The sequence below is a fragment of the Sciurus vulgaris genome (genome assembly GCF_902686455.1).
Source record: "Sciurus vulgaris genome assembly, chromosome: 8".
Lineage (NCBI taxonomy): Eukaryota > Metazoa > Chordata > Mammalia > Rodentia > Sciuridae > Sciurus > Sciurus vulgaris.
In genome coordinates, this window is record NC_136468.1 from 133,070,125 (window position 1) to 133,093,141 (window position 23,017).

The 23,017-nt window shown below is 45.9% G+C and overlaps 1 protein-coding gene across 1 annotated transcript in view; it reads right to left on the bottom strand.

The window, feature by feature from the left end:
- Nucleotides 1-1,121: 1,121 nt before the first annotated feature.
- Nucleotides 1,122-23,017, bottom strand: part of PITPNB (phosphatidylinositol transfer protein beta) — a 59,831-nt gene continuing 37,935 nt past the window's right edge. Inside the window, exons 7-10 of the mRNA XM_079151481.1 lie at nucleotides 20,021-20,098; nucleotides 7,620-7,730; nucleotides 5,880-6,002; nucleotides 1,122-1,534 (exon numbers count right to left, since the gene is read on the bottom strand). Coding sequence (XP_079007607.1) covers nucleotides 1,484-1,534; nucleotides 5,880-6,002; nucleotides 7,620-7,730; nucleotides 20,021-20,098 — 363 coding nt within the window. The 3' untranslated portion in view covers nucleotides 1,122-1,483. The remainder of the gene's footprint in view (nucleotides 1,535-5,879; nucleotides 6,003-7,619; nucleotides 7,731-20,020; nucleotides 20,099-23,017) is intronic.

Consider the following 23,017-nt stretch of genomic DNA (forward strand, 5'->3'; position numbering starts at 1 on the left):
TCTGCAGACAAGGATCGCCCCACACCTCGCTCCGCAGTGCCCGGGGAGTGAGCAGCCGTCTCCACCCCGAGCACACGGGGCGTGAGACACGCGGGGGTTGCTGGGACCAGGGCTCTCAGCGCAGCAGTGGTCCGCACCGCCCAACGCTGCAGCCTGCAGCCGGGATGCGCGACACGCGCAAGCGCAGAGCAAGGAGGGCAGGACCTCAGCAAAGCAGATGCCTGACAGGTGTGACTGCAGGGGCTGGTGTGTTTTAGGAGCAGCGGGAGGTTAAAGACGACAGTTTGCGGCCCCAAGGCCTCAACAATGTCACTCCGCTCAGGCTCCCAGGACTGACAGGAGAACTGCATCCAGGCGGAGAAAGCTGATCAACATCTACCTGCTACTGTGCCTTCTCAAAACAGAAGAACAAGAAAAGGTGGCAGTGACTTCGAACCAGCTCTTTCCTGATGCCTACTCAGGGAATGTCGCTGGGGGTCCCACTTGAGAGCACACTCAGAGTCGGGGCCACCCGCCTGCAGGGCCTGCCGAGCGTGCGCAGCGAGCCTGAGCCGCACTGCACTGTCCTCCCCACGGGCGGGCGGCGCCCCCAAGCTCGGCCGTCATCGCTCCGTCCCTCCTGCCGAGTGTCCACGCGGTGACTGCAGAGGACAGTCACGTCGGAAAGGAGGCTCGCGGGAGCGCCCCACGCCCACAGCACCCTAGGACTGAGTCGCGTCCATCTGTTTACCTAACGAGAACCTGAAATCTTCTAGTGTTTATTATAAATCACAACCGTCATCTCCGTTTTTCTAGGTTTGGTGTAGAAAAATACTTGAAATTTAAAATACAAAACTCCAATAAAAACCAGAAAATTTTTTAAAAGGACTTTCCCCTCAAACTAGTAAAAACCAGCCTGTAACTTTACTCCTTATTTAATAGGTATCATCGAATTTGGCTGGAAGATAATGACCATCCAGAAATAAATAGTTATAAATACATTCAGTTTACATTCCAGATTCATGGGAGTACCAAAAATTTTTGAAGGAACCTTTCTGTGGGAGTCTGTTGCTTATGGGACTAAAATTAAAATTTATAAGAGACTGATTTAAAAGAACAGAAAAATAACAAAAGGCTATATATATTGGTCCACAGCTTGACATTTATGAAACATACCAGCTAGTATCACATCGCAGTCAATTTGTCCATTAATGGTATTACTCTGATAATTATTAAAATCTGTTCCAGGTATATATATTGAAAATATTTTCTTTTGCATTCTTGCTGAAGACAGGTACAGTACTTTGGAGAAGTCGTACTGACCCCTCCAGTATGTCTGTATGTACATATGTACACGCGTGTGTGCATCTGCAGCTGCAGCTCCATGCCTCCCACCTACAGCTGCAGACACACACACACACGTGGCTGGGAACCTGTGCAGGTGTGTGTCACCACAGCACACGTCGGAAACTTCAACACTGCAAGACACTGGTCAGATTCGTCGTCACTCGTCACTGGCTGCACTTGTTCCCCTTACTTGACCTTGATTACGTAACTGTAAGAAAAGCGGAATGAAAACGCGTTAGCACACAGACACTGGCAAGATCCAAGACAGCAGCTTGTCACACAGTCTCCAGAAAAACGGTCAATGTGGCACAACTTTGGGCAGAACATTGATCCCAACTATGGCACCTTAGATTTTTAATCTGTTTAAATAGATTCTGGCCTTACTGATAGCATAACGTTTTGTTTCATTAGATGGAAAATTAAATTAGAAGCAAAATAAATCACAGAAACTTAGCAATAACTAAAGGAAAACTTAAAAAAAAAAATGAGCACAGAGAGAGGGCTTTCGGGAATCCTAGGAGAGCCCCTCTGTTCACAGTTGGTACGATCACCCCTTTTCATGGCTGAGCAGCCTAGTCACCCCGGTTCAGCCACTGGAGCAGCAGCTTACTAAGTGGGAAAGCGAGGAGCCACTGAGGAGAGGGGAGAGCCACGGCCCGTTCCCCGTGAACAGCGAGGTGCCATATTTACACCTGACAGCCTCCTGCCCATTTCTGTTCACCCAAACTCATTTCAATATGTGGTTTAGGCTGTAGTGTTCATTCTTATTCCCCTTTAGGGCAATCTGTGATCTGGGCACACGAGCTTGTTTTAAATAAATAAGATCACGGGAATCTTTCACGCTGTAAGTTAAAGCCAAAGTGCATTTGCAGAGTCAAGCCAATTGCAAAGGTAACTGAAAACCATGTAGGAATGCTCTGTGATGCACACAAAAAAATTTCGCCTTGTTTTTTTAAGCGACTTATTGAGGTTGGTTGGTCCTTATGGTATGGGATGAAGGGTCTTTTTAAATTGAAAATACTAACGTATTTCCCTACTGACCCCACATGGCTCTATTGAGAAGCAGGCAAGTGACCTGACCACTGAATGCCAGTCAGCTTCTGAGAACGTGCCCTGGGATGAGCGAGGGTACGCGGCAGCTGGCATCTGACCTAACACTGAGGGTGAGCTCCAGATGAGTAAGCTCGGCCTGTTGCACAGATACGAATGAGTCTTACAGGATAATAACTCAGGCATTCACTGTCCATTTCTAAAATATGTATCTTCTACATTTTAAAAATAAAGTCACATTTAACACTCAGCACCTCTGTGCTCAGCAAGTCAACTCCCCCTTACCAACAGGTACAGGTTTTTAAACGTTCTTTTTATCCAGGTCTTCACTTACACAGTTTGATATTGTCTCTGACCCTACAGGGGACTCATCTAGACATCAGCAGCCGACGTGCCTCGGACGGTACCCTTCTTACGCATCTAAACGTAAAATAAAATCATGAGCTGCTAAAATCAGACTCTAAGTAGGGGTTAGTAAGCAAAGGGAGAAAAAGGGCCTAGATGAGCTGATGAAGGAAGGCCACCTATTGACAACCATATCCACCTAAGAATGAAGAGCCGAGGCCCCTCCGAGATTCCTGGCTTGAAGATAGTCTTGCAACAGGCTCTCCTCACACAGCACGAAAAGTACCTATATATTTTGTATTGAAGAAACAAATGCCTACAGGCTGATAGGAAATGATCACAGACACCAATGGGTATGGGATAGCATGGCTGCTGTCAATACGATGTGACCAACTGCCCCAGTGGTATGGTTTGTATTTCCTTATTCCCTACGCCAGCGGGAAGTCATGGAGGGGGACCACCTCTGCTGCTTCTAAGGCCAGGTCTCTCAGAGTTCTTTACAGGAAGGTCACAGAAAGGAGGGAGAGTAGAAGCAGCAAGCGAGCACAGAGGCAGCATATGGCAAGGAAGCCAGCACAGAAGGTCAAAAGAAAGGCCGGGCATTAGAGCAGCCCACAGACAAACCCCAAGAAGAAAACGAAGGACTGAATGTGACAAATGTACCTTTCAAGTTCAACACTGCCCTCCCCCCACCCAGAGGCCCGGCTGGGAACACAGGAGTAACAGCTGCCCCCGGAAGCCCTTCAGTGCTGCACTTGACTCCAGAGCTCTGTGGTGCAGGCAGGGTGCTCCTCTCCTGCCCAGCCTCGCAAGATGCCAGGCCTTCTCTACCTGACCAAATGCGTGGAAAGAAAGGAAGCGGATTCTGAAAACACTGGTGAGGTGAGAGCACTAGCGTGCATCAGCTTATTCCCCCAGGTGTCAGGGAGGCAGGACCTGAGGACCGGGGCCAGGTCCGACATCAGGCCTCGCGAGCAAGCATGGCCCACTGTCTGCAGATGCTCAGGACTCAAGGCGGCAGCAGCAGCAGCACCACGAGGAGCGAGGTGCTCCCCGGCCTCGCAGCAGCTCAACTTCGACAGGATCCGATCTTAAGATGATGGACTGTTCAGGACTGTTCAGCCCGAGCCACGTGGGTGCAAGAATGCTGGCGCTCATCATCTGAGGCTCTGGGTGACTGTCCATCCCGCGCCTTCTGGAGCAGGAACTGACTTGCACGGAGCAGCAGCTGAGCCTGCAGGGCCACTGCCACAGGTGGGAACGAGTCACCAGTTCCACGTCATGGGTTCAGGTGATCAGGAGACTGAACTTGCATAGGCAAGAGTGGAGGAAGAAGGGGCTTTGGCCAAGTTCTGTCCAAGAACTTGTCCGAGGACTCAGAGTTGGCGGGGAGGGCTGAGTCACCCCTGGCCAGTGCTGACTGCTCCTCTTCAGGTCAAAACAATTCTTCAGCAAAACACCCAGAACCAAGAGAAGGGCTCTTTCCCAAGGGTTCAAACCAACAGAAATAAAGCCATTTTCTGTTTCCTCTGCGTGCGGTAAAGCCTCGCTGGAATGGCAGAGCTGTGCCATGAGCTTATAAATACACGTCACCACGCAGCTGCGGATGCCCAGGACGCCAGCTGCAAGGAGGCGCCAAAGGTGGGGGAGCAGCCGTCTCTGCAGCCTGGGACTAGACCCCAGGCAAGGTGGGAAGAAAGGGATTACAACGGTGGGGTGGTAACAGGGATGCTTTTCTCGGGCAGAGGAGGACAGCTCACTGTTGAGATCAGGGAAAGGAAAGTGGGCAAGAGGCAGGGAAGGAAGGAAGGAAGGAGGCACCCATAACTGCTCCGGCCTGTTTAATGCCAGGGCTTGCTCGAAAGCAAAGGGCTGAGGGGCCTTCAACTCTCGCCATTTCACCATCCCACGCCAAGGATCCAGAACTCAGAGTCCTACCATTTAGTATGAGAAACTGGGGCCAAACAGGTTCCTACTGGCTGGTCTAGAAACCAAACTCAAATTATGATGTGGTCTCTATGGGAAAATACGTTCCAAATTTCAAACAATCAACCTAAAAAAATTTGGAGCAAGATCCATTCATAAGCTGGATTCTGCCTGTAGTTCACTTTATGTATAAGATAAGGTTAAAACATTTTATTGCCTTATAAAGAAAATACGTCCTGGTCCTCTCAGAAGGTTTGTGTAAAGCTAATTAGAAGCAGACCTGCTGCAATCACCAAAAGTAAGCAAACTTAAACACAGAATCTTTACAATGAGATGTGCCAGAGAAATAGGCTCCCTTCTGTGCCAGACAACCTGACTCGCTGCCGCTCTCCTCGACTAAATGAGGTCCCCCCTCCCACACAGGCATGTGTCACACACCCGCACCTGCGGGCTTCTGGAGGGGGGCCTGCTGGCAGGACTGGAGGGGGCTGATGAGAACCACGAGCAGGCCCTGGATATCCCCTGGGCTCGCTTCCCCTCCGCGGCCTCGCTGCCAACTACAGACAAGCGTGGCCCAGGGCAAAACCAAAACCAGACACAGGCAAGAGGAAGCCAGGGAAGAACTCAGCCCTGAGAGAGAGGAGACACCCACTGGCACAGGAGGAGCTGGGATGGGCTGAGTATCACGACGGCAGCTGACCTCCTGCCAGGGGATCACCGGATCTGCCCCAAGCTGAAAATAAGTAAGCACTCACTGCTGGGGGGGGGGGGGGGGTGGCATTTCTAGATCAGTGGCCACACACGCCTCACCTTGTCTATAGAAGAGGGAACCAGGACTTTAAACGCTGACACTTAGAATCAGCCGGGACAGAAACTGAGCCGAAGGCTCTTGCTTCTGACAAAGGGACTCTAAAGGACGGTGACCTCATGTGCTAAGTCCTAGTTCCCTCCTCGGTAAGAGAACTAATGAATGAGAAAGGCGACAAGACCACTGGACATCTCACAGCTAATGAAGTCCACGTCAAGGATGCTCTAGTTCTCCTTCGGGAAGATCTTGACAGAGAGAAGTCAGAACACATAGGGCTACTGGTGTCTGAGAAACTCCATTTTGATGAAGACAGTAGGGAGTGGCTTTCAGTGACACTCTTCTTAATTCTGAGTCTACACTGGCTACCCATGTGCAGTTTCAGAAAGGGGGAAATTAGAGGATTCCCACAGAATGCAAGCCTTACTGTTTCTAGTTCTTTCTGAGTCTCGTCTTCCATTCTCCTAATGTCTTCCATTGTCAGATCAATCCACTTGTCAATCCAACAAAAGAGCTGGCGATGAAAGTTTGTAAATATCCTTTTTTCTTGCTTTTAAAACAAAGAAGAAAAGTAACATTAAGATGACAAAAACCTGAGATCAATGACACATTAAGCCATGAAATTCACACATTTGCTTGGTTTGAAAGGACTACTCTATGAAGTTTAGTGCAAATCTTAATTCCATCCTATTATCATTTTGTGTGGCAAAATAAAGAGAAAAATTTCTCTGTGAAACGGGAAATAATCTCCCCTGGCAAAGGGGTAATGATCTAGTAGAAATTTAAAAAAAAAAAAAAAAAAAAGTGGAATGCACGATCTCTATTCAACATACTCCTGCTGGACCCGATCTATTTTTACCTTTTTCTAAATGTCAGTGAGCAAAGGCCGAGGAGATTTTTTCTGCTATAAAACTACACATTATCATTCTTCACTTCTCTGCATTTCAAGGGAATACTTGAGGTGGAATAGGAAAAAATGCACCGAGAGAAAGAGAGTCCTGGGTTCTCTGGGATAAAGATGTTTATTAAATTAAGACTTATTTCCTACTCACCATTAATTCTTCTAAGCTAGGTTAGTGCCACTACCTACACAGGGCGTGTGCGTGTGTGTAAAACCATGTATATAGATAATGGTTTTAATTACCCAGTTATTTAAGTTGTACTCTATGTTCCTGAGAAGAGAGCAGCACACAAAAACAGCAAGCAGTCCTGGACGAGCTTCAGGTTTTTAAACCTTTGTCCATGAACACAAGGGACTTTATCAATCACATGTGTGACTTCCACGTACCAGAACTGGACTGCTAACCTAGTCCTCTGCCCCAAGAGGAAGGAAGCCAGTATTTACACAGGGCCTGCTGTGGCCACCTGCAAGCAGGCCCCAGGACAAGCGGGGTCCCTGGCCCTGCGGAATCCTTCCCCTGCAGACACAGCCAGCTGGGGGAACCAGAAGTGTAACAGGGGCTTCTTTTTAATGATAATGAAATAAATACTCATTCTACCGAAAAAAACGAAGACTGAGGACACTTTCCACGTTCCCTGTGGATTTCTAATCAGGTGTATTTTGGCGTCTGTTTAGGCGCCGAGGACTAAGCCCAGGCCCTCGCGCGTGCTGCACAGGCTACAGAATGGGCCTCGGGTAGCCGCAGGTTCCTCGCCTTCACAGATCTTGACTACCTACATGCTGCTTCCCTCTTAGTAATAAAGAAGAAAAACAAAAAGCCAGTTAGGATCTGGGCCCTCAGATCACGTCAGAGTAATTCAGAGTGTACCATTCTCAGTGAGGACCTCTAAGGACCCCAGCATGAAAGGACGCTCGTGTGTCACAGCGGTGGGCTGGGGCAGAGGAACCTTCAGCAGGCAAAGGCTACCCTCTCCCTCCAGCCAGGGCCGGGACCCCTTGGGGACATGCTGCATGTGGAAGTGCTGAGTAGACCAGCAGGAAAGCATTCGGAACAAAACCGCTATGCACGTCCCCAAAGAAAGTCCCTTAAAACCTCTGGCATCTGTTGTAGTTGTTTCTAAGGATTAAAAAGGGCAGAAATTGATTGCACGAATAATTTTCATCTCATAATGGAGGGGGAAAAAGTGGTAAAGGAGAAAATCTCCCACCAAAAGCTGTCTCAGATCTGAACCTAACCTTAGGCACCACATGCTCAACGGACGTTACCTTCTGAATGAAGTTCTCTACTTTGCTCTGCAAGCCCCACCACTTGAACTTGATGGTCACCAGCTTGTAGGCACACATCCGAGGGCAGTCAGGGTTGTCTGCCAGCTCCTTCTGAATGAGGAAGATTGGAAAGGACAAACTGTTAAAACCAGTAGTCGGTATTTCTTCACCAGACATACGTGAAGAAAAGTGCAGCCTCTTGGGTGTTCAGATATTCAGATATTTGGAAATTCAAAATCATTTCTGAAAAAGCAGCAGCACCCTACTGTGAACACTCCTTCCACAGACCAAGGTGCCTTCCCCTCCAAAACTCAACAGGCGCACTGCTCTGCCTCACGTCTGTCATCCAGGTTTCTCATGAATCACCACGTGGGCTCTACTCACATCATATGCAGAGTGAGCTTTCACTACGGATGGATTTTCCTAACCCAGTACCACACTCCCCCTGTGGATGCGGCAAGTCATGGCAAAAACGACAAGGACCTGCAGTCACCTCTGAACACCTGAACGCTGGCGAGCGGAACGACACTGATGATGAGCTGCACAGATGATTTAAAACCAAATAAGCCGATTTTAACTTCCACAAATGATTGTACCTCATGGTTTAAGTGGTGTAGCCAGGGAACAAAACCAAATCTTGTTCTGGTAAACGGGAGTGCAAGGGAAAGGACCAGAGAGAGGTGGAGGGACTAGCTGGATTAGAGACTGAAGAGTCAAAATGCAACGTCTGCAATCTACTTTCAGGAGATGACAAAAAAGACTCAATTAGCAGTTGAAGCCACAGACGTCACCCTATGTTCAAGAGTATAAAAATTTATTCTTGATTTGTAGGTTTCACCAAAAAAATGTTAAATATGTATTTGTGTGCAAAGAGGGGACAGGACAGAAGGAAGAGGGGACGGCAAATACAGCAAAGCACTGGCAACTACTGAAAGCGGCTGCACTGGCTGTTCTAGCCTTTCTGTTTCCTGGACAGCTGTAGATCTTTCATCAAAGCCGCTGCTGGGGGGCTGCCACCCGTGGCATTCTGCCTTAGTGAGACCAGGAAGTCACCACGCGTGTTCTCAGGAGGGGCTCGTGTTTTCACTTGGGCCCACTTAGCAGATGGGCTCCCTGGCACGGGGTGTGTGCAGAGACCCAGAGAGTCCCGAGCAGCCCCGAGGAGGCCGGGACAGGCCTGCAGCAGGAAGCAGCACGGCATGCTCCTGCCCCAGCACTTACCAAGGAACATGAAGCAGCAGACGCAGAGGCAGGGATGGTCTGGAAAAGGACAACTCTATAAGCCCCCAAAGCTAGTGGCCTGTAAGGTGATATTTAAACAACAAAAGCCCCCAAAATGTCACACTGAGGACTGACTTAGGCAGAACATGTCCTATACTTGGTAGGACTCAAGGGCTCAGCACATACCAGTTCCCTCTCTCCTCACTCGTTAACAGCTTAATTTGTCACTTTCCAAGCTTCATACGGTTTCAACCAAATTCCCTCATAAGAGTAAAAAACCCAAAGTCGTGTGCGCTGTAGGAACCTCTTGCTTAGGGCCTGGCTTTTGCTGAGTATGGCTTTGAACTCTCAATCCTCCTGCCTCAGCCTCTCGAGCTGCTGGGACAGCGCTTGCCTGCAGGAACCTCTTGTAAGAACTAAATCACCACATCCGAGGTGGAAGCAGCCTTGCAGCAGGGCCTTCCTCTCGGCTCCACCCAGCACTTAAGGCACCACAACACCAGTGTCAGTCACACCAACAGCCACGGCTGCTTCCTTTGGTCTCAATCCACTTGTGCATCCGTCTTTCAATAAACTGAGTGCACAAAGATCCCTTCCATTCAGACACAAAAATTCAGAAAATGATCAATATCTAGGTCTTACTAAAACCTCAAGGCTATTTTTCATTTACGCGACCACAGAACCACATCATGTTTCCCCCAAACTAGGATGTCCCAGTGTTTATTTTTGGTACCAAGGATTGAAGCCAGCGGTGCTTAACCACTGAGCCGCATCCCCAGCCCTATTTTGTATTTTATTTAGAGACAGGGTCTCGCTGAGTTACTTAGGGCCTCGCTAAGTTGCTGAGGCTGGCTTTGAACTCACGATCCTCCTGCCTCATCTTCATGAGTGGCTGGGATGACAGCCCAGCCCAGTTCTCTCTCTTCTGGACCTGCGAGTCCCTGGCACTAAGCTGGGCAGGTGTGTGGCAGTGGTCACCAAGCCTTCCATAAGCCACTGCTGGTTTCGGAGGGCTCAGCTTTGTAGAAATAAGGACAGTCTTTCAGAGGTCTTCCTTCAGTAAGCAATGAGTCAATGCTGAGGAACTTTCCAATCCAGGGAACACGATTTATGTACATGTAGAACATGGCACTTGAACTGTGAAACACCTGCTGAGCAGCGGTGCCCTACTAGGAGCTCCCACTACACACACTGACTTCCTGTGTAACGTGACGGGATCCTTAACCTCTCTGGGTCACCCTTCTCTGTGAGCAGCAGGTAGGGCAGTGAGACCTAGCAGATTTCTTCACTTTCCACTGAGGTGAAACTAAAAGCAAGGATGAGTGAACTTGGCTCCTCGAGGGTCAAGGTTGACCCAGGACTGCAGATGATAAACACAACATGTCCTTTACATTCAAAGTCTTGTCCTAAAACTTGTAATTTTATTTTTTTCTGTAATATGCCTTGACTTAATAAAACGCCCCGCCTATCTCCCCAGGCTGGAGTTCCTCGCTAGCTGGCATTGCTCCCTCGTTTACTAATTAACCCTAAGATGCCTTCCCGACAGAACATTCAAAGGTCCTGTTAACCACGGACTGGTGACAGCTTCTGACACCCCCAAGCGCTGGACACTGTTCTCTGTAAAAACCTTGGGTGTTCCTGGTAGAATACTTCAGAATTCCCCCAATTTTATAAAAACAGAGGAGGGTGAATGGTTCCAATTAAGAGTGAGCAAAACGCTGTGCAAACATGCCTCTACCAAACTCGGGCTCCAAGCACGGGTGCACACCCTGACTTCACGACTAACCAGGTTTGTTTCTCTCAAACTTTCCATCAGCTCTGGGCAAGATGCTCACATCAATACTGGCAATTCATAAAGTAACACTGGCCTACACAACTTATTATAAAAACTAAGCAATGTAACAAAAAAGAAGCAGTTTTTTGTCTCCCCAGATCTAAGATGTATATTCATTCTCAATCTGCTTTTTTGTTTTCCATCCTTTTAAAAATATTATTAAAACACACACACACACGCACACACCACAAAACATCTTTCAGGGAAGAACATGTATACCAACTGAAGAACAAATGGATAAAAAGCCTGCTGCTTTTAATTTTTGGTCTATTTATCACAGTATCCTTACCTCAAATAGAAGGAACAAAAAGTAACTTCTAGAACCATAATTCCAAACAGCCCCAGGAGAAAGTTGAGCACAGATAAGCTGCCTACTTCTTCTTCAACTGTTATTAGCATACACCCAATATTTAAGGTCTCATCCAATTATAAACACTTGTAAGAGTCATCTCTTAATCTGAGCTGTGGCCTTTGAACTTGTGATTAAATCAAGGACAAGGCTTTAAAATTCTCCACTAGATGATGAAACAGAAAACTGTGAAACTGCCCAGAAACAGCAAACAAAACCCGAAAGAAACCTTTTGGTACCGTCCTTTGGGGATGTAATCTGACACTATGTAAAGTCTTAAAGTTGTTTATATCCTACCATAGACCCTTTAATCCGGCAATTTCACTTTCAGAAATGTACCCTATTCATCAGGTAAGGAAATAGCAACACCCTAGATTTATTCGTAACAGCAAAACCCCTATACTTATTAATTATTAACCTCAACACCACTAAAAGAGAGTGGTGAAATACTTCATAGGCCTTCCAAACAATGGGCCACCATGCACAGAGCCATTAAAGGCCATTTTTCAAAGAAGGGCTAATGGGGGGGGGGGGCTACCAACATAAATAAGGTATATCTATATATGGTGTAGACATTTACAGCAAAATAAACTACAGGAATCAGGAAATATACCAAATAGTAGTAATTAAATGATAGAGATAACAACTAATTTTTATTTTCTTTTGAGTACAATTTCTTATTTTCAAAACTCACATTTTATCATGGAGAGGAAACTATATTTTAAAAAATTGGTTCTAAAAAATGTGTTGGCACACAGCCATATATTTTAGGACAAAGATTTACTCTGTCCTTAAGTTATCTGGGTACTATTTCAAATTTTAGTTCTTTAACTATAAACAAGCTAAATGTTTTTCTGCTTCTTTTTAAAGTTTAATAAATCAAAGCTACATGATATCAATCTAAAAGCTGAATTAAGATCTTTAACAGAATTAGTTCAGTCCATATTGTTTTCCTAAAAGTACCCACAAGGTGTACATGCAAAGTAAAACCCCAAACACGCAGGGCATGGGGCGTGCCTGTAGTCTCGGCGATGGGGAAGGCTGAGGCAGGAGGATTGCTGGCTGAGTCTGGAGGTTTGAGGACAGCACAGTGAGACTCCACCTCCCCATCTTAAGAGTCGAAATTGGAATTAAGATCTTAATTCCAATCCCGCCCCAAACTCACCTTCCGTCATCTAAGGCAAGCCAGTTAATATTAATTCTCCTAATCTAGGAGCAGACAAAATTATTTTGCTGACAAATGAATTTAAGCATGAATATTTCAAAAGGACAACTTATTAAAGAAGGTAAAGACTTGTTGGTTACAAAAAGAACAATCAGAAGTTCTCTAAGATGGGGGTCACGGGTTAACAGGAGAATCCCTACTCATAACTCTTTTCTACATAATTTAAATTTCATCAGTAATATAGCGAAAGCACTAGTTGGTTCTGAAATGTTTCCAAAATTGTATTTAAATAGTTTGTATATTCACTGAATTCCTTACATTTCATCTTACTAACTATAAATAAAGCTCACAAACTCAAATCATGTTTTTAATTTAACGAGGCATATTAGGTTACTCTAAGGTATGTGGAGCAGGCCTATGGGGGCGTAATGTACACTGGAACCACACAATGTAACTAAACACACACAGCGTGCAATTGGAATGGGGAGTGATGGGTGCATACTAGCCACGAGAATTAGTTTCTTGAATCAGTGACAAAAATATATGAACGTAAAAGAAAAAAAAATTCAATGGCATTCTTGTAACTAGTTTTCTAAAAATGCAGGCCTCTTGTAGCCTCGAGACATGTGGATTTTACATATACTTTCTCTGTTTAAAAATGTGTTGGGATAGACCCATCAGCACATTGCAAAGATTCAAGAATTTCTATTTTGATTTTTCAATTTCAGGCAGTCTGAGAGTTCAATTCTGGCAGTTCATTCTGTAATGTTAAGTTTCCAACCCAGAGTTCATTAAGAAAGTTGAGAGATACCCACCGCTGGGGCAGCTGCAGTGCGTGCGTGCATCAGTAAATACTGACCCGGCATGGTGGAATACGTGTAAAGTGCGTGTACTGAAATTTCAAGTGAAACCCCCACTTTACAAATCAGACATTATTTCAATGACTGATAGCTGTCTATTTTGGTGGCCGTCTGTTGGATATTTACCTTTCTGTAAGTACGTGGCAAATCCAACCTTTAATTGACTTTTATTTGGTGGAAGACAGTGAAGATGAATCCAGCAAATGCTTACTAAGTACCTACCATGAGCAAAGCTCTGTGCTAGCCACTGCCACATATCAAGGTGAGGAAGAGGCCTGACATTAGGAGAAAGAAAGGTGGGGAAGGGTAGGCCACACCTGACACGGGACACGTCAAGTGCCACGAGAAGGTCATCCATGAGACCCGAGTGGGGTCAGAGGGGAGTCCCGTCTGCTTGGATAAATGGGGCATGTTAAAAAGCAGAAGTAAATGTGACAAAGGTTCAAAAAGTCAAACTAACTATAGGTTAAATTAATTCTACAAAAATAGGCAAAATAAAATTCAGACAGAAATGCTTCTGGCCTGTGATAGGATAATCAATCACATTTTCCAGGTTCCTCTCAATTTAACCCCTGCCCCCTCCCCACCCATAGCGGGGACTGAACTCAGGAGTGCTCTACCGCTGAGCCACATCCCCAGCCCTTTATTTTTTGAGACAGGGCCTCACTAAGTTTCTTAGGGTCTCCCACCATTGCAGAGGCTGGCCTCAAACTTTTGGTCCTCCTGTGCCAAGCCTCTGAGTGACTAGGATTCCAGGCGTGCAGCGCCCTGCCTGGCTTCCAACCTTGATTTTTGTGTAGTTCACGTCTGTTTTACTTACCAGGACTAGGACATGCGCTTCTTGTTTGTGTTCATTTACTGTGGAAGTGACACAATGTACGAGTGAAACCACAAGTTCACATTCAAATGCAACTCATGAAGAAAACCTGTGTTTCTGGAAGCGTCAGGAAGAAGCTCTGTAAGACGCCCACGTGGCCAGCCCCTTCTCACGCGCCCATGCCTCCATCTGCTTCGGCCCCACCTAGAACAGGGACGTCCAGTGGCCACGATAAGCTACGACTAATCACGCCTCTCAGCTTCTTTGATTCTTGGAGACACGGAACGGCTTGTTTTGGCGTACTCCGTGGAAGTTAACATAATTAATAGAAAAGAGTACTGAGTGTATTTTGAAAATTTAACCAACAAAACAAGTCACCAAACCTGGTACTCAAAAATATCAAGGGCTGGGCTGGGGATGTAGCTCAGTTGGTAGAGTGCTTCCCTCGCAAACACAAGGCCCTGGGTTCAATCCCCAGCACCACCAAAAAAAAAAAAAAAAAAAAAAAAAAAAAATCAAGGGCTGTGTCTGTGGCTCAGTGGTGGAGCACTTGCCTAGCACGTGTGAGGCACTGGGTTCTGTCCTCAGCACCACATAAAAATAAATAAAATAAAGGCATGCTGCCCACCTACAATTACAAAAATTAAAAAACAAATATCAAAAAGCAAGTGAAACAAAAACCCAGCCATGACAATAGGTCCAAATTATTATACTTTGTCCAAAATGTGGCTGAACCAGAAACTCATCCTTAAGCCCCTCTTTGTCACCCACCAAAGGGTTTCAAACATGACACTATGGGACGGCAACAGATTTTCAAGTACCTTCACACGTTTCCTGAACCTCACAGATATTCTAGGCTGAGACAGGAGTGCACCATCAGTCTTTCTACTAGGGTGGCTGCCAGGAAAAGGACAATGCCCAAGAGCCACCAGGTTCTGGGTCTCTTTCCTGCCAGTCACTATCACAAAATGGATTTCCCCAGCTGGGTTTTAACTTCTCCCTCAGCACCCACTTCTATTCTTCCTTTCCCTAGCCATGGAATGTCACATTTCCTTTATTGTAGGCCGCTGGTGACCAAGGCTACCACTACCTCTTCACAGATGTAGGATAGGAAGAGGAACCTTGGCAACAAGACAGGAAGCAAACTTGCATCTCTATCTCCGCCACAAAATGGTGGCCCTTGTCCGGCTACAGTGGATCGAGTGGCCACTACTGCTATACTAGAATGTGTCTGAAATGTGACTAAGCAGGTAAACAGCACGAGACTGACAGGCCATGCTCCAACTGCTGGAGATTTTCTCAGACTAGCACTAACACTGAAGACAAACAGGACGTGCCTTCATGATTAACAAAGCATACATATGAAGAGAATGTACAAACCACCATAATTTCTGGATCAACTTATTGTTTGCCCCTTACCTCTTATACTGCAATGTTCAGAGACACTTTAAAGACATGGTGAGCACTGTTAAGGGACAGATGCTTTGGCAAAGTCTCCTACAAAGACCTTTATAGAGGCCTAATGATTAACTTCTGTACATATGTAGACACAGAAGCTTAAGTCTTCATGAGGTGTCTGGCTTAAATGAAGAAAGAAATGAGGCCATGCCATAGGATAAAAATGACACCATAATCTTCAAAGGTAGCATTTCAATTTGTTAAGATGACAACTCCTCACCCAGATCAGAGGCAGTGAACTGGAAAGCTAAAAGGAATCCACATATGAAACATTTTTGATAAACCATCCAAACAGGCAGTCATGTCAATGTCACGATACGCAAAGCCCCTGAAAGGTAAAGCAGAAGCATGTACACATGTGCACACACACATACACACACGGTGCTGCAGAGAAGCGAGACATTCACATCCATCAGAAGTGCACGATTCTGCCTCGAAGCAAAAACTTTAATCAGGTTATAAATTGCTCTCCTATTACTATGCACATAGTCACTAATCAAGTGTTGAACACTCAGTAACAAAATATAATTCATGTGCTCAGAATTTTAAAATCTGTTCTTCAGAGGGAAAAATGAATGTACAACTAACGTCTGCATCTCTAGGTCTGTAGTTTTAAGAAAAACAAAAGCTACTATATCATACCACAGTATTTTTTTTTTTTTTTTTTTTTTTAAAGTGTGCACTCCTAACAAATGTGGAAAATACAAAAATCTTTTCCTGACTAGGGAAGGCTCTCTCCACTGTGAGGCCCTCTCCTCTATGGCCGACCCACACCAAACCCTCATGAAACACAACCACAAGGGTGAAGGACAGGAACTAGGAGACGTTTAACAACCCCAGACACTACAATGAAGGGAGCCGCAGGACAGCAGACAGGGATCAGAAGCTCCCAGGTCAGGCTGACAGATGTCATCAACTCCAAGAGATGACCAGTGCTGAACATTCTCTTTATTTTCAAAGACAAAAGCAAGACAATGACAAGAGGGAGGGAATAGTTTCTGTGCACTTGCTCTGCGTTGGGAACGCACTCACTACTTCAATCTTTACATCCACCTTCTGAGGAACTCACTAAAATTCCCATTTTTGAGATGTGGAAACTGAGGCTCAGATTAAAGGTTACTTTTCCTCTTTAAAAAAAAAAAATAGCTGCATCATAGTTGTACATAATGGTGAGCTCTGTCACATACTCATACTGCACACTACATGATGAGGTCCCGTTCCCCAGCATTCCCCTCACGGACTCTGCCTCTGTCCCCGCCCCACTACGCTGATCTCCCTTTGGTTTTCAACAGGCCCCCATCCCTCTCCTTTTTCCTCTAGCTTCCACATATGAGCAAAAACACGACTTTGATCTCTGAATTTGGTTTACTTCCCCTAACATAATATTCTCGAGTTTCATCCATTTTCCTGCAAATGACATAATTTCATTTTTCTTTATGGCTGAGTAAAACTCCATCGTGGACATACCCACTTTCCTCATGCATTCACCTGCTTAAGGGTACCAGGCTGGCTCCACAGGCCGGCACTGACAGCTGGTCCCCGCCTGGGGATGCACGTACTGCTGCAGCACGATGGCAGTAACTCTTTGGGCTGAATACCAAGGAGTGGGATGGCTGGGTCATAAGACAATTCCATTCCTGCTCTTCTGAGGAGCCTCCACACTGATTTCCACAGTGGTTGTACTAACTGACAACCCCAAAGACAGTGCCCCCTTTTCTCCACATCTTCTCCAGCATTTACTATTGTTTGTACTCTTGATGGCTGCCACTCTGACTGGCGTGAGCTCAAGCTCAGTGTGGTTTTCTCATGTGCATTTCTCTAATTGCTCATTTGCCCACTTGGGGTTTTTTCGTTTTCTTGGTGTTAGTTTTTTGAGTTCTCTATATAGTCTAGATATTAATCTGCTGTCAGAAGAGCAGCAAGCCAAGGTTTTCTCTAAGGGTTAAGTTATCTAAGCACACCTTGTACAGATTCAGCGTTTCTGATTTACCTCCACTAGCGCTCCTGTCACTCACAGACCCTGATCAAGGGCGAGGCAGCACTGGTGGGAGAGTCCTGGATTCTGAGGAACACCAGGCACTCGCACAGCCACACCTGCCAAGATGCAACAGTGCGCACGGTGTGGACGGGTGACCTGGGGGTCACTGGATTAAGAGTTGGGATCTGCCACATCCCCACCCCTTACACACACACTTCAGAGTAACACAGAACCAGGTGACATTACACTGCCTCTCCTACGGCTCCTGCCTGTGTTTCTCAGGCCACATACGTATGAAAGAAGTAGCTGTACTCGCCCCACAGGAAAGTCATGGAGATTAAATGTGACCCTGTTGAGTACCTGACGCCAAGGAAGCTTTTCCTTGATCCATTCTAGTGCAGACAGGCAGCAAAAACTGCAGATGGAGGGGAAGACGCCAGCCCGGGATGCATAGGGACAGTTCCACAGAGCTCACGGGGCCGGGGCTCCGCAGCAGGGTGCCTGCCTAGTGTGGGTGAGGCACGGGGTCCGTCGCCAGAACCCCAAACAAAAACAAAACCAGAGGCCACAGGATTGGCTCCTGGCCTTCAATCTTCTTTGGAATGTGCACTGCTGAGGTGCAGCCCGCTGCAGAGTGTGAGAGGCTCACGGTCGGCCTTCTAAAGAGCTGCATACCTAGCAGCCAGCACTCACCCCGCGCCACGAGTCCAGAACAGGATTTCCTCTCCTTCCCATGACTACTGTGTATTTCTTGCCTATCACTTCCTCTTATTCAGGAAGTCCAGAGTGCTCCACCTGTCATCCCTGCCCAGGGTCAGCCTCAGCACAATGACAAGGACAGTCTCAACAAAGAGGTTCTGCTGAACACATTCGTAAACCACACTGTTAGGTCAAGTCCACAGGTGCCTGCTCTCCCCTATGTCGTCCTACCTGCTACCAGTCACCCTTATTTCCTTCTGCAGCAGTAAACGAGTAGGTTAGTGATTCCTGATTACCCCCATTTTTCCTGAGATCATGGAAAGTCACTGAAATTCAGTTAGGCAGTATCTCAGTTTGTAAGAGTACTGCATCCCCCATCCCAGCAGAAGTTCTTAGAAAGCTGACAATCAGGCGTGGTGGCACATGCCCGTAATCCCAGCAGCTCAGGAGGCTGAATGAAGCAGGAGGACCATGAGTACAAAGCCAGCTTCAGCAAAAGCAAGGCGCTAAGCGACTCAGTGAGACCCTGTCGCTAAATGAAATACCAAACAGGGCTGAGGAGGTGGCTCAATGTTCAAGTGCCCTTGAGTTCAATTCCCAGTACCAAAAAAAGGTAAAGTTGACAATAAGGTAAAAGTCCCAGTACCAAATACTTTTGTGACCTTACACAATAGGTTAGGCGTTCCCACAAGAAAAATATGAAATACAGCCTAATAAACCCATCATGTGATGCAGTACTGCCTTTTAAAATCTATACCTGAAACACTGGCAATGTGAAGAAAATTCAGAATTTAGTTCACCTCCAAGCCTCAACCTCATGCCCCTTTACGTTCTATGGAAGCAGCACCAGCTGCCGCCAGCGCCCACTGGAGCAGGACACCCCGGAGCGGTGAAGGTGGCCCTGGAGGAGCTGACGGCTGGCCCGCTGCTTGGTGAGGCGCGCTCACTTTCCGAGTGCTAAGGCTCCTTCCACCTTGGGAGGGAGTCCTGAGCCTGCGGTCAGAAGCCTGGGAAAGGGTGGGAACGTCCTGCAAATCCACTGGTGAAGACTTAGTCATGCACTGAATCGGCTCTTTAATTCATGAATGACATACAGCACTCTCTGGCTTTTGAGTTTCTAGTCATGGTCATTAAGTTGGGACAATTTTGACCTGAACTCTAGCCAGAGAATGAACGTGAACATAAAATCAATTATAGTCATTTCTTGTAAAACTAGTCAGATTCGCTCCTCCTGGGTGATGTGTAAGACAGTCCACGAATCCCTCGACACTGACGGAGAGTCACTCAATGAGTTCTTGGGGGGGTGTCAGAATAACCCTCTACCTAGAAGCGACGTCCTGCACTTAGACGTGGCTTCCTGATGCCCTCCGACTGTGGGTGGGAAGTCTGCTCAGGGCAGGTTAGGTCTTGAGCTCTTCTCCTGTCGAATCAGCTACAATAACGTGCCGTCAATACCAAGTCTTCCTCAAGAGTCCTCGTTCAGCTCAGTGGCTATCTCTCAAGTGCATTACGCTTCTGCAGCAATTCAACTCACCACCTCGGCACTGCTTTTCTTACCTCCATGAATAAAGTAAAGACATCCTCTATAGTCAGAACTACTACCTGCCACAGAGCTGCTCTCTGGTATCCCACTTCCCAAAAACGTAACTATTCAAAGGGCAGAACGGGAGCTTGGGTGGCGCGGACCTGCTCAGTTTTGACTAAGATGAAACTCCAACCATAAGCCTTCACTTAACAGGGATTTTTGTACCGTTTCAAGTCTCAAAAGAGAACACTTGTCTCTTTTACGAGTCATCAGAATAGCATTGTGCTGAAAGTGACAGGCTGGCTCTGTCCTGTTTGTTAATGCAGCACAGACTCGCTGGCCAACTGCAACTGGTTCTAAGTCCTTATCACAAATAAAACAATTTTTGTGCCATTTCTACTTTTCACTTAAACGTCCCCAGCTTTTCAAGACTCAGGACCTGTCAAGTGTTGTGTTGCCCAGACTCTGCCTGTCAGAAAGGTCAGCCTCCAGTACCTTCCAGTTGGGTCCCAGAGGGCCTCTCTTGGTCTTGACTGACTGGAACAATGCTGGGTCTTCATCAGCTTTGTAGTCCTGTAAAGAAAAACAAAGCCAGAGGCTGAGAAGAAAACCAGAGAAGATTCTTTAACCAGAACAGGCCCCTTTGCAGCTCCCCAAACCCATTACACTCACTATGCTTTTGCACACAAGTAGTAAAATACTTTTGTATGAAATTAAGTTTGCAGTTTGGTTCTCCTTGCTTTAAACTTTTATCTTAGGCAACATGACTATAAAATAAGAAGTAATAAAAGTCCCGACGAGCAATCCACAGTGACTGGTCACAAGAGAGCTATCTGAGAACAAATCTGCCAATGCTTTTCAACAATCTCAGCATTTTGATAAGCATGTAATCACATTTAAGAAATGAAACATGCCACCTCATCTTCCACAACACCTGTAGATGATGGCCCTGGACTCCTGATGCCCAGAGAGAGCACCCACGGCGACACAGATTAGAACTACTGATGCGGCACCCCCATCTCTCCCATGGTGGGGTCTGCTCTGAATAGTTCCAGTTCTTGTTCAGCCTCTCCAAAGGGGTTGTTTACAGAGAGCTTTAGGGGCCACAGAACTTGGTTCCTCAGAGAAGAAGAACTACATTTCCCTCAGATCCTCACTGTCGACGATAGCAAAGGTCAGGTGTCATGGGACTGCCTCAGCTACATCATGCCACAGGAGACGGGCCCTAAACTCTAGACTTTGATGAAGGGTCTAGTGCATATAAATTCCATTTGCCTTAATACCCTCTTCCTGGCAAAATGGAGAAAATGAAAGGAGGAAATCTTTTCTCACCTATCTGCTTTATAAAAGTTTTTGTCATCACATACACCACATACACACTCCATGGATGGGAATAAAAAATTGTGAAGTGCTTAAAAAAAAAAAAAAAAAAAAAAAAAAAGAGTTGTGGTCACGTGTGGCAGTGCATGCCTATAATCACAGCAACTCGGGAGGCTAAAGCAGGAGGATTGCAAGTTTGAGGCCAGCCTCAGCAACTCAGCAAGGCCTGATCTAAAAAAAAAAAAAAAGGGCTAGGGAAGTGGCTCAGTGGTAAAGACCCGGGTTCAATCCCCAGGACCCCCTCCCCCAAAGTTAAAACAACATCGTACAGAGGTCAGAGGAGAGGGTTGGTTTAAAATACTGTACAGAGAGAGAGAGAAGGGGGGGAAGGAGAGAGGGAGGGAGGGAGGAAAGAAAGGGACGGAGAGGCGAGAGAGCATGCGCGCAGACTTCCTGGGCAAGTGTTCCTCACAGCATTTGTGAAGAGACCGCAGACTCTGGGGAAAATGCCCAGACAAGTCAGATACGAAACTCTGCCTAAAAATCACTGTTTTGGAGATAAGGGCAGTCTCAGCACAAAGTGGGCACCAAACATGAACTAAGGTCTAACACCAACTTTCACAAATCAATGAAAACATGTTGAGAAGCAGCCATTCAAAACTCGATCATTATTTAGTAGATGCATATGGTACGTTAATTTGTAGGAAGAAGTCATTAATTATGCAAAGAAGAGTAATTGTGAGGGTCAGGGAGAAAATAAAACTTTAAAGAAAAGTAATTGGGTAAATAAGTGACCTTGAACTTGAAGACCGTCTAAAGGTTGTCAAGCTACAAAAAGGCCCCACATGGGTTAAAAATATTAAACGAGCAAACTTAGCAGGCTACATTGAGTCAGTGCTTTAAAACATGCCATGTGGTATAGCCATGGGCAGTAGTCAGTCAGCATTACCTAGGAACAAACTGGGACGAGCTGCCCACCAGGAGCCAGACAGCTGGAGTCACCTCATAAGCCTGGGCCAACAGCGGAAAGTTCAGTCACTGCCACCAAGTATGAACCGAGAACTGCATCCTCAAAATCAAAACTAACAACTTTAACTTCTGACTAAGAGAATCGACTGCACAAGTGGTCTCAAGACTTGAATCTGAAATCAGAAATAAGCTACTCTGCTAGCATAAACGAGCCTGCACTGTATCTTACCAATCATCACTAGAACTGCATTAACACATACTTATATGCATCCTAATCTTGCATCTAACGCAGTTTAGTAATAAATGATTTTTAAGAATACTGGCATAATTTTTTCCGAAAAGCTTCACTTAGTGGTCACATCCCACTTTTTTGCAAAAAACCTGGCATAAAAACTGCAAGATTATGTGTTTAAATACAACAAATAAATAACAACAACAACTACAACAAAAACCCTTTTCTTTTAGGTCAGAAGCTTGGAATTATAACCCCCAAACAGGCTTGCTTTTCTCCCAAATTAAAAATTAACATCATATTAAATAATCACTTTCAGCATCATTTCCCTCAATCAAAGTCTATTTACTGAACAGCCACCATGTAGAGGGCACACAGACAGGATGTTATTACAAGGAGTCAGAGGAGGTAAGCAGAACCAACACATCCTTCTGGCTCCTAAAGAAGTCAGTCTGGTTGGGAGAAACAAAGAGAAGCAAACAAAACAAAACAAGATAACCCAACCCCCAGGAAGTACATGTTAGCTGCCAGAGATTGGAAGGAATTATAGGCAGGACTAAAAAAGAATGGAACCAGTCAAGAAAACCCATTTTTAAAATGAAATTTAAAACATATTTTTAAAAAGGAAAACCTTATTGTTGTTTGTATTGTGACTATATTTTGATGATTAATTTTTTAAATATATATTCAGTTGTATATGGACACAATACCATTATTTTTTTAATTTATTTTTACGTGGTGCTGAGGATCAAACCCAGGGTCTCACACGTGCTACGCCAGCGCTCTACCACTGAGCCACAACCCAGTCCTGATGATTAAAGTTTAATCATCAGTATAATGCTCCAAAGCCTGTCCAGCGCTTACCAGTTTATTCCATTTGAGGGCAAAATCCTCTTCCCCTCTTTCGCAACTGATGGAGAGTGCTGTGACACACCATGGGCATGGCACTTGTGTCTTTGTTTTTACAAAAC